Source organism: Lytechinus variegatus, chromosome 2 (assembly GCF_018143015.1).
Source record: "Lytechinus variegatus isolate NC3 chromosome 2, Lvar_3.0, whole genome shotgun sequence".
Taxonomy (NCBI): domain Eukaryota; kingdom Metazoa; phylum Echinodermata; class Echinoidea; order Temnopleuroida; family Toxopneustidae; genus Lytechinus; species Lytechinus variegatus.
Window position 1 is genome coordinate 60,728,961 of NC_054741.1, and position 12,390 is coordinate 60,741,350.

The 12,390-nt window shown below is 36.4% G+C and overlaps 1 protein-coding gene across 3 annotated transcripts in view; it reads left to right on the forward strand.

The window, feature by feature from the left end:
* Positions 1–12,390, forward strand: part of LOC121408532 (small G protein signaling modulator 2-like) — a 107,750-nt gene that overhangs the window by 44,038 nt on the left and 51,322 nt on the right. For all 3 annotated transcript variants that reach the window (XM_041600019.1, XM_041600021.1, XM_041600022.1), the window contains exons 7-8: positions 1,560–1,714; positions 2,002–2,139. In XM_041600019.1, the coding sequence (XP_041455953.1) occupies positions 1,560–1,714; positions 2,002–2,139 (293 nt within the window). The remainder of the gene's footprint in view (positions 1–1,559; positions 1,715–2,001; positions 2,140–12,390) is intronic.

A 12,390-nucleotide genomic window follows, 5' to 3' on the forward strand; every position in this document is an offset into this window, starting at 1 on the left:
GCTCCTCCTGTTTTCATGAAAGGGATTTGGGTCGATTCGAGATATTGATCACCGTTCCGGCCATGTGTCCGCCATGACAGTTTAATGGCACAGCAGCTGCTAGACAGAACATGTTTTTTTTTCTTTTTGGTGCATGAATGTGAAATTGGCACAGCCTTGATTTTTGGTTGTTTGTTGCTTTTGGGGGGGGTTTATTTTTCTAGTTTTGCTTTTATTGCAGTGATGACTGAGTTCATATCTTCATAAGATCTTTGAATTTAGAGGGTTTTTTTTTTAGCATATACTATATGATATAATTAAAAAAGGAAGTATACATGTAGTTGTAGGAAAGCCGTTGGTCCTCTGGTTGCTTGCTTACAAGCATTCTTGCTTTGTTGGCAGTGAGGTAAAAAAATTCCCCACCACAATCTCATCAAATTGCCAATTTAAATTTAATAGTCTTAATACGGATATCATTTTTTAAAAATTGATAATTGTCTTATTCCTCGTCTGATATCTTTCATTGTATTTCTCTTGTGGTCTCATTCCACAAGTTTGTTTTATTTCCAAGGCTTGGTTCCCTTTAACAGGCCTTCATTGTTTAGGAGAGCGATCGCGCCAGCTCTCCTAAAAGAAAATGAGAAAAATATTGTGCTCCTAAGAAAAAATAGAAAGAAAAACCTTCACCCAAAGTTACTGAAATTTCACATTTCACATATTTATATTCATGAAATAGGCATCTATTTTCCATAATTCCTTGAAATTATTTTGATTTAGTTGGAAACTGCCAAAAATGAAGAATATTCACCTCTTTCCTGACTCTGATTGATGATGTTATACTCGTCCTATATGTACATGTAGATTTTCATGGTGTTGACCAAGTGTAAAACGATCAAACGATCAACGATTATCTTTAGTTAATGTTGCAACATCATGGAAGTCTATATGTGGGACTACAATATTTAACGATAGTAACATCATTCAAGAAAGAGCTGAATATTCTTCATTTTCCTGATAGTTTCAACAAAATCAAAATAATTTCAAGGAATTATGGAAAATTTAAATGGATGGCCATTTCATGGATTTAAAGATGTAAAAGTTTTTTTCTAGCAGGAGAGCAATATCTTGTAAACGTAATGACCTAGGCCTGGTTTCACCACAGATTGATTAATAGCTACACAGCAATTACATTTATAATTTTGAGAAAAATCTACAATTTAGCATATATATCTACATGTATTGTATTAAATTGATCTGAGTTGATCAAGGAGAGCGATTCTGAGGAGCTCAATTGAGCTTGAAGAAATAAGGAGAGCGATTATTGAGCTCCACGAAATTACAAATGTAAAGGACTGCCTTAAGTAAAACTTTTAGAAGTTTGGTTGTAATGTACATTGGAGGAAATGTCATTGAATAGTAGTAAATTATGTAAATGACCCATCTTTACAAGCTTTGGTTTTACCTTGGACCTTACCATTGTATAATATATTATGTTTTGTAATTTATGTATATTTTAACATAGGTTTTAATAAATGAACTATGTTAAAGAGATGAAATCCATTTTCCTTGTGATATTGTAGTTGGTCCATGCGCCCTGGACTACTCCAAGATGAAGACGGCCGATCATTACTGGACGGACCCTCCTGCAGACGAGCTAGTCCAGAGACATCGGATACACAGTGCTGGACCAGGGGTAACCTCTGGCAGTAATTCACCAAGAAGGCCGGGTCTACAGGTACGTTCACTCGCTCCTGTGGCATGCTCTGTAGATTCATCTATTCTTTACATGTGGCTAAGGGGAAAGGGGTGTGTTCAGTTGATTTTCAGATGCTAAAATCATAAACATGAATCATAATCAAAAGGCATAGATAAGACACAGTTACTGATTGATAACGTTCTATTGATTTTTCTCGAAAGTGTACATGTTTAAATAAGAAGGAGGCCATTGCAGAATCATGATTAAGATGTAGAGCAACACATGAGCAACTAAAAGAAAGTTATCTCTTCTCATGTCATTTTCAGGTCAAGAAAACAGCTACGGGTACAACAGCAGAAGAGCACTGCAGAACACCAGTCTCGGCTAGGGACTACGTGGAATCATTACATCAGAATTCAAGGAGTACACTGCTTTATGGCAAGAACAACGTCTTAGTACAACCGGTAAGTCAATGCATCCTCTGTTTGTTTGCTAGTAAGTAGGGAGCTTTCAAAAGTATCATGGAAGGAGCGTAGGATGCAACATTCAGATAAAAATTGTTGTGCTCACATTCAGTCTGTAGACATTTATGAATGATATCTGCGGGCGATTAATTGGCAGATTAAAAAAAAAAGATATCAAATAAAAAAAGTTTGATGATCAAATCAAGAATATCAAGGGCCTCTTGACATCTGAGCTGAATTATATATTCATGAGGAACATCTTCCTAATGAATATGCATTCGTGAATATTACCGGTCACCTAGTAAACCAATGAAATGTCAAAGCTGTTTTGTGCCGAGTTCCGAATACTAGTAGTCCACTATTCTGCAAGGTATTCATCTAATTGCGGGACACTAAAGGGGATGTAACCAGCAAAATGATGCAAGTAGCGTTACTACTAGTAGTAATAGCGTAACAGACCCGTCACCACCCCGAAACTTCCCGGGAGATCGGCCTGGTCAGACTCGAATCAACGGGAAGCACCAACTGAACTCCAGCATTCCCTCACTGCACCGCAGAGATCGATAATCCACGCAAAGTAGAATCGCATGAAAGATATTACATTTTTTCCATATCCTGTGGGTAGATTTACAAACACATCTTGTCCTTTCAGTGCAGATTTAATTTCATCGACTTGCAAATCCTTAAATCAGTTTTTGGTCGGTATATTGGTAAAAGCAATATCCCTCGCTTTGCTCGGGAAGCAGCTGCCAGGGCCTTGACAAGAGGCTAGGTCTGTGCCTGCAGACTAGCCGTCAGCGGACATGGCAGCCCAACCTTACCAGGGTTGCTGTGACTCACTCTGTCAAGTTGCACTCAATGTGATACCGGTAGGGGTTGACTGAAATCTATTATTTCATTAGTGGACGAAGCATGCAGTCAATGCGTTGACTGCATGCTTACAGTCATCTAGAACCACGTTCATCCATACGATCCAGAACCCCCCTATTTTCTAGATGATTAATCGATCAGTCTTGCTCACACCAATATATGCATGTTTCCACTCCTATGCCAACTAATTCAAGCAACAAATTAGCATCTTGTATAATGTAATTTTTATATTGATAGCAACAGATTTGAATTTACTCACCCCAGGTTTTATAATTTAAAGATGTCTTTCTCAGTTATTGTTTTTTTTCTTTTGCCTCCATAAACTAGTTTGTTTTATTGTATAGGTAGATGTTGGTGATTGAAGTCACCTGTGTGAAGTTTTCCAGAAATTGTAAATGGATTCCCTTTATGCGTACAATCACCATTCGATGTCATTATTTCCAGATACAAATAGCTTGGCACTAGTTTATGTGTGGTGCAAATCGCAGCATGAGACAGCAATTATTTATAGCCACAAGCCAGATATGACACAATTCACCAAGAATGTAGGGTAATTAAATTTCATATCACTAATCAAATTCAAGATCCTGTATTGAGGGCAAGGCCAATATTATACAGCAGTTGTTACATTATTTACTCTTTATTTAGATTTGACAGTGAATTTAAAGTGACTTGAACAGAAGTGAAAAAACGGAGTCTTATGTACAATGTACCTGAAATTAGTAAATTCTTAGGTCTGAAATGTCTATTGAAATCCGGAAACCACAATGTTTATGATACAAGGACGAATACAAACCGAAAAAAATCTATATGATATTGGTAATTTGATATTGGTAATTTTTTCATATATGCCCATCTTTAATATGGGAATTTCCTTCAATATTAAGGATGGGAGGGTGGGGGGGGGGTAGGTTAAAAATGCCAGTTTGAGTCAATTCCTTAGAACACAAACATTGTCTTGTAATATGTATTTCTTTTTTTCTGTTGTTTTGCTCTTAAAAGCCTTTAAAGTACTTTGAAAGTCTTTAATTCTCTCTTGGAGAATCATGTTGAAATGAAATAGTTACATATCCAATAATTCAATGCTGGTATGCCCAGAGTCTTGAAACCAATTACCACCAGATCTGCCAGGGGGGCTTGAGCGCACTGCGATGCGGAAAGTGGTGCTGCATAGATCGTGATCTCCGCATCCCAGCCCGTATTCAGCGGAGGTGGTCGAGAGACGGGCACTCCGTGTTCAGCATCTGAATTTTAATTAATTCCTTCTTTTACCTTGCCCCGGGGTGAATACAAAGATGGGGCAAGGAATACGGCAGAATGAAAGTTGTTTTCCCCCAGAAGGTTTCTTGCATCTTGAAACATTCTATTCTCAGCCATGTTCTCGGAATCCTCATGAGAAACCTTGTTTTGACGAGACGATATTGGCTCATATTTTCCTCCGCAGGAACAAAAGTGATGGTGAAATATTTGAGGGGATGAGTTTCAAATTTACTTTACTTGGGATTTCTGAAAGACATTTGGTTCAATATTGCTCGGTCTTTGAAATGATCTTAGAGTCGTATCTCTTGCTGTGACATTTTATTCTATGCTCATTTTCTTTTTATCCCTCAAACAACTACACATGTTATTTTGGTTTCCATATTGAAAGCAGGTAGAGATTATATTACTAAAATTTCTCTGTTTGTATTCAGAAGTAACCTCGTATTCTTCTTGATATGGAAATTGCCAGTGCATGTTTGTTTTAAACTAGTCAGAATCATTATTTTTCATTCCAGAGAAACATATTTTTAGAAATCATATTTTGCCCTGCTTTTCATTGAAGTTTGCTAATGACTACAAGTACATGTGAGAGGCAGTATCAGTGACGCATTGTAGCGATTGCAAGAAGAAATAATTTGTCCAGAGATCAACCGCCCTTTAGGCACAAATGTGCATATTATGAGGAAAAATATTTACATCTTTGTAGACATGGTACCCATGATGTCCTTGACTTCCACTGAATAACATGTTGTTACCAGGGATGCCAGTTTTCAGGCAAAAGCCTGAATTCAGGCTCTGGCAATTTATTTTCACGCCATAGTTTTAGCATTTTTGTGTACAAAATATTGTATTTTAGGTGATTTTCAGGCCCTCTGATCAATTCCAACTGACATCCCTATGTTACTCTTCCCTAATCATATTTTTCATTTTATGAGCAATGTGGTATTAATAATGAAGTTGAGGGAAAAAAATCAGACAAAATCAATTCTGTGTAAAACTGCAATCAATGTGAAACTTTATATTTTGGATTTAGACTATAGAGTGATTATTCAAACATTTGTTACTAAATGAGAACGAATAGACTTGTTTGCACACATAGTAAAATTTAGGCATACTTACCAAACAAAGGTTGATAAGCTAAATGTTTGCTTTGACTTACATGATTAAAAGTAAGTTATTTTGGGGTTTCTTAATATAATTTTGTGTTGACAGCAGATATTCATTGATTAGATGAATATGATCTTTAACAAACTGAGCAGACATTATCTTCTTTGCAGTGTGTACAGGTCCTCCCCCCACTGTTTTCCATTGGTAAATTTCTTATATGGGGGGGGGGGGGGTTAAATTCTCATTTGCCTTGGGAAACAGCTGTAAATAGAACAAGAGTAGACATTGATTGCTTTACTGGATTTCAATGTGAGATGTAATCCTTTTACAGGCAATGAACGTTTTCTTGTCTCTCCATCTGAATTCACTTTCTCAGGTTTGCTGTTCAGGGTGTGTTCAGTCATGTTCAAATTCTTTATTAGCCTAGAAATGTGGTTGAACAAAGTAAGTTATGTTCAAAGGATCTGAGGGAATTAACATAAAGTGCTTAATAGATGGTCTGATGTTTAAGTGCTAGTATCATGTATATTATTATAGTATGCATATTTTTCTGTTGGCTGAACGAGCATTTTTAGACGCATGGTATTACCCAGAAGACACTGGTCACAACAGGGGCCCATCTTACAAAGAGTTGCGATTGATTGGATCAATCGCAACTATGGAATGCCAGCAAAGTCAACATATGAAATGCATGTTTGTTCAAAAAATGTTCTAGATATGAATGTATATCCATCAAAGTCCTTGATTTCTTGACAATTTGGTGTTTTCCTTTGTTTACAAAGGACATTTTGCAAATATCCTGTAGAAAAAATAATGACACTGATGGATTTCCATAGAGTTACGATTGATTGGATCAATCTTAACTCTTTGTGTTATGGGTCACAGGACTGCTTGTTCTCCTCTTTACAAGTCAAAGAAGGTGTAGGATGTCATTTTATAAAATCTTGTTATAATAACAAATGCACAAAGTCTATAACAACTTTAGTATCAGCCAATGAAATTGAATGATTTCAGTAGCTTGAGATTGCAATTTTGTTTTTATAACAAGTTTTATGAAAGGGATCTCAGGTCTACAAGGCTAGAAGCCCAAAGAGCTCTGCAATGTTCTTTTGAGGCATGTATGTGATGTTAAAACATTGAAATGTCATATAAACATGTTTGTAAGTGATGTTACACTTTAACCTAAGACACGATTGTGGGTTTTGTTTTTAATATTTTTTTTATTTCTATCTCAAATGCACCTTGATGGGTTCAAAGATGGAATCATATATTCTGACCAAAAAAAAAAAGAAGAGAGTATAAGGGGCTTCCATACAGTTTGAACATTTAGCCAGCGTATGGTGACATAATTTATGTTGGCTATTGCAAGCCACTTTCTTAATCCCATTTCAGAATTCCCTTTTGTAAACAACACAAATGATTCTTCATAAGGATAATTTCAATTCTTAATACTTTTGTGCCAATAGCATGCAATTGTTAATATAAGGATTAGAATGCTTCATATCATAAAATGGGATTTAATGGAGGAAAAGCTGCTACATGTAATTATAGGCAGTTTTATAGCGCCATCTATCTAGAAATATTCTATTCCGAGGCGCGATGTTATTACCCCGGCTTTAGCTCGATCTGCCGTTCAGCGCTCAAGCATTCAAGGAATTAATCCTGCCGGGTACCCGTTCACCTCACTTGGGTTAAGTGCAGCACAATGTGGATAAATTTCTTGCTGAAGGAAATAATGCCATGGCTGTGATTCGAACCCACGACCCTCTGTTTCAAAGTCAGAAGACTAATCCACTGGTCCACAACACTCCACTAAAGTAGAGTTGTTCGGCATAAGCTGGCTAAATACATTCAGGTGTGTCAGCCACAAGACAGCTTGATTGTGAGAACACACTCCTTTTTTCTCCTTGTCAGACTGATTTATCCATTCTAATGTTTTCTGTGCGGATTCGATGCCTCATTTGCTTCTGGAACGAGGTAGAGAACGGGATTGGATGTCATTCGATCCTCGGCGCGATAGCAAATACTCTCAGGCAACGAGCCGTAACTACAGAACTCGTTGTCGATCCATCTGTAATTCGGCTGAGCCGACATGTTCAGCATGTCAGAGAAGGTTTCGGATGTTGTTGTATTGAGTGATTGCCTAAGATATGAAAGAAAATGGTTTAGTTTTAAATTGACTACATGTATATGTAGCTCTACATTGTATATTTTGGTTATGAGTTCCTGTAGTGCAGGGCTCCACACTAACCCTTTTTTCTACTGGTCTGACCTGATCATGTCGGACCAGTACATACCCAGTTTTTCCATTTTTTACTGGACCGAACCTAAAATTTACTCGTCCCAAATAATAAAGAAAAATATAAAAAAGATTTAAGTTTATTTTGCTGTCTTTTAATGCTTATTTTTACCCCCCCCCCCCCACTCTCAAAAACCCAAACAAACAAAAATAGTACACACTCAACATAATTCATGAGAGCCATTTTTCAAGATGCCAGAGCCATTCTTATAATTTACAAAAGAGAAGAAAATATATTTCAGTTTAGATATAATCTTACTGGTCATATCGGACCAGTAAATCTGGCTATTTCTGAAAAGTTACTGGCCCGACAGCAATTTTTGCAGGTCTGGGATGGTTGGACCATTGCTATTGTCGCACGCTGCTGTGGTGTTATGAAATGTCACTACCTGAAGATTTTTATTGAAACATAAAAGGGCAATGACAGTATTTTTGTGATAATGAGAACAATGTAAATCTGCAATAGGCAGCCTTAAAGAAGTTTAAATGAATGAAGTACAATATGCATTGTAGGATGCAGACCTGCAGTTAAGGGATGGTCCAGTCTGAATGTATTTATAGCTTAATAAATAGAGTAAAATTCACTGAGCAAAATGCCGAAAATTTCATCAAAATCGGATAACAAATAACAAAGTTATTGAATTTGAAAGTTTAGCAATATTTTGTGAAAACAGTTGTCATGAATATTCATTAGGTGGGCTGATGATGTCACATCCCCACTTGATCTTTTTTTATTTTATTATATGAAATTAGGTTTATTCAATTTTTTTCCTCCAAGAACTAGAAAAATTGGATGGACAACTGATTTAGAGCATTAGATGTTTATTGCTGCAACTTATTTCATAAAAGAGAGACATATTATTCACACAAGTATGAAATAATGAAAAAAATATGATTTTGTGTAATAACATAAGAAAACGGAAAGTGGGGATGTGACATCACCAGGCCATCTAATGAATATTCATGATGACTGTTTTCACAAAATATTGCTAAACTTCAACAACTTTCTTATTTGTTATCCGATTTTGATGAAATTTTCAGCATTTTTCTCAGTGAATTCAACTCTATGTATTAAGATCCAAATATTTTCAGCCTGGACCATCCCTTTAATGAATTGGGGGCAATTCTTTCTCAAGTGGTCATGTCAGGTGTTAAAGAGAGTATGTATAAATGCTCTTGTTACTAGGTAACATTATTTTTTCTCAATTCCCTCTTAAAGCCTCTTTCAGTATCATTATAACTGTTCGTGTTAAGATCGTATGCACAGTGCAGAACTGGCGTGCTGGGAAACGGGTGACCTATGACACAAGCATCAGCACTACTTGTGAAATCTCACATTAATTTTGAGACGAGATTGAGTGTACCTAGTACCTAGATGTACCAGCATGGACCTATAGTACTGCCCAACTTTGACAAAAGGAAGCAAGTGACACAGTCAAATTTGAGTTATTTTTGTTTCTGAAACACCCTTTGTATGTTGCACCTTCAGGCAAAATTTGGGGAAGAAATGATCGTGCTATGAAAAGATATTGAGAAATACATGCTGTTGAATTGCATTGACGCATCTGTAAATGACGAACATACACTGTACATTGCTCATTTACAGCAAATGATACTTTTGTAACTTGCTTCCTTTTGCCAAAGTACGGCAGAGTAGCCCTCATACTTTGATTAATTCCCTCTTTTCTTTTGTTTTTTGGGAAATATATCTCCTATAGTCAGCATCCATGAATTATTAAAAAGGGTATTAATCTTCCTTGTCTTTTCAATTTTTTATGCATTTCTGATTTCAGGATATTTTTCATTAGCACAAATTAATTGGAGAATTTGAATTCATATATATGCTTTAGAATCGTTGCCTGACTTGTTATGATATGCATCTCATATGGGTGAAGCTTGAAATTGATGTCACAAAATTAAAGTTTTAATGATTCATGATTCTGATAACATTTGGCAGATTTTTGCTAAACCTTTATACCTAATTCACACAGACCTTCATTTTTGAGGAGCGCGATTGCGCCGGCGCTCCTACCACGCTCCTTAAAGAAAATAAGGAGAGCAAAAAATCGCGCTCCTCAAAAAAAAAAAAAATTGAAAATAGAATTGTTAAAATTTCACATTTCACATCTTCAAATTCATGAAATAGACTTCTTTTATCCATAATTCCTTGAAATTACTTTTAGTTGAAATCTATCAGAAAAATTAAGAATATTCATCTCTTTCCCGACTCTGATTTTAATTTAATCTCGGTAAATATTGCAGACCCATATGTAGATTTTCATGGCAACACCATGGAAGTCTACATGTGGGACTACAATATTTACCGAGGTGAGTTCAAATCAGAGTCGGGAAAGTGGTGAATATTCTTCATTTTTCTGATAGTTTTCAACTAAATCAAAGTAATTTCAAGGAATTATGGAAAAAAGAAGGCCATTTCATGGATTTAAAGATGTAAAATGTGAAATTTTAGCAATTTTTTTTTCAATTTTTATTTTTTTTTAGCAGGAGTGTGTACATCTTTTAAACGTATTGACGTGACCCAGGCCTATGTAGTTTCACCATAGATTAATTAATAGCTAACACAGCTATTGCATATATATAATGTTAAGAAAAATCTACAATAAATCAAACATGTATTGTAATGAATTGATTTGAGCTCCTCACGGAGAGTGATTCTGAGGAGCTCAATTGAGCTCCTCAAAAAAATAAGGAGAGCGATTTATTGAGCTCCACGAAATTATAAACGTGAAGGACTGGTCACATTGGCTCTACGGCGGCCGTAAGGCAAGTCGAAATCGGCCATATTATTCATACCACCTATATGTAGCTATGGTAGGAAAATGTTAAAACGGCTGTTGTTGAGCAAGTGTGACCAATGTATTAGTGATATTCCTTTGTTATTGATAACCGCCTATCAGGGTGGATAGCCTGTTTTACTTTTATTAACATGCCCATGGGATTGCAGCTACATGGGTTTTTTGTGTATTATTTTATGCTTACTTGCAGCAACAACATGTTAAAGAGAAATTCCAGTAGTTGCAGTAAACACTGATTTCATGAGAAAGTCTGTAAAACAAGGCTTAATTGTCAGTATATCATCGAGGATCTAGATCTGGTACAGTTACATTAACTGAACTTTGTGAAATCTTGAAATCTACTCTGAAAAATGTTCACACCGAAGATCCCCAACACAGATAAGCGCACGTGGGACAATGTATAATTATTGCTTAGAGAGAAGGCCCGACTCTCTACCCGAATCCTGTGCTTATTTGCTGATTTCTCAGCAATTACACAATTTCTTCCAGAATCCTTTGACACATGCATTTTATTTATACAAACAGACACTTTGGTGGTCATTTCATTGGATTCTGTACGAACTCATTTTGATATCGTTACCAAAACTAGCATTTACCATTAAAAATAATAAGGGATAGCAGAGTAGAGAATTTAAAGTAGGTTGAAATGAGGCTCTATCATAACTCAATCTTTATCTCATTGATATAATATATGGAAAGGAGAAAAAAAGACACCCCCCCTTTTATGAAGCAGATTTTAAGAAAGTGTAAGAGAGTAAACAGACAGAGGATGCTGCTATTTGTCTGATCTCAACCTTGATTGTTGCTAGGCAACGGGATGACATCACATGCTGATTTTGTAGTGGTAGAAAAAATAGAGGGATGGCTAAAGAATGAGAGGGGGGGGGGGCACAGAAGCATCACTGAATGTGAAGACATCCATGATGTGGGCAAGTGGGTAAGAATGGCACAAGCAAGTACAGGGTCCTGTCATACAAAGGTTAGCGATTGATCATATGCTTTATTTTCACGATTGATTGTACATTGTAGTCAATGCAATTGATCGTAAAGATATTCTAATGATGGTTGCTAAGCTAAGTCTTATGGGCTCCTGGTGCCTGACTTTAGACATGAAATGGGGGTTGATCCCTTGAATGGTAGTATACCCTTTAGTAAATAAAATTATTGTCATTCATGTATGTGAGAGTGTTTTTAATATTGAGAGAGACAACACACATTTTTGCACCGTAGGTGTTTAATCTTGTTCTATTTTATACCTTCATGCAGTCTTGCAAGAACTTTTATTCAGTTTTGTTTATAAAGGTGATTTGTTTTACTAATATATTCTTGGAGCTCACAGTTGTTTCCTTCCCCTGATGACTTTCCTTCAACTTATTTCCTTTTTTTATTTATAAAAATATTTATGCTTTTCCCCAATAAGAATTATCATATTTGCAAGGGCAAGGTTTTTAGTGAGATTGCCAAATGCCAATATTCATCGGCTTTTCTGAAGTAACGTTAAATCCTTTTGAGTGGTAAGGTTTCAATAGATCTCCCTCCATAAGCTTTTTCTCCCCTCTCGTTTCTCAATAGGTGGTTTCAGACCGCCTCGAAGTTCGTCAGTTCCAGGTATTTTGAAAGTGTGAAAGCAAATTACGCGTAATCTCCCCGAAAGAACATACCTGACAAATAGTAGGTACTGGATAGTGGGGATTTTTCCAAGGTCGCAGGTATTTTGACAATGTGAAAGCAAATTATGGGAACTTTAAGCACAGCGTTTACTAGGGTGCGGGCGCTGTGTGTGGCAGCAGCTGAGCTGGCAATTTTGAATCGCACACCTTGCTTGCTTATCAGACCGTATACTGCGCATGCTCGTAGCTTCAGGAACTTATCCCGAAGGGTATGTTTCGGGATGGTGTG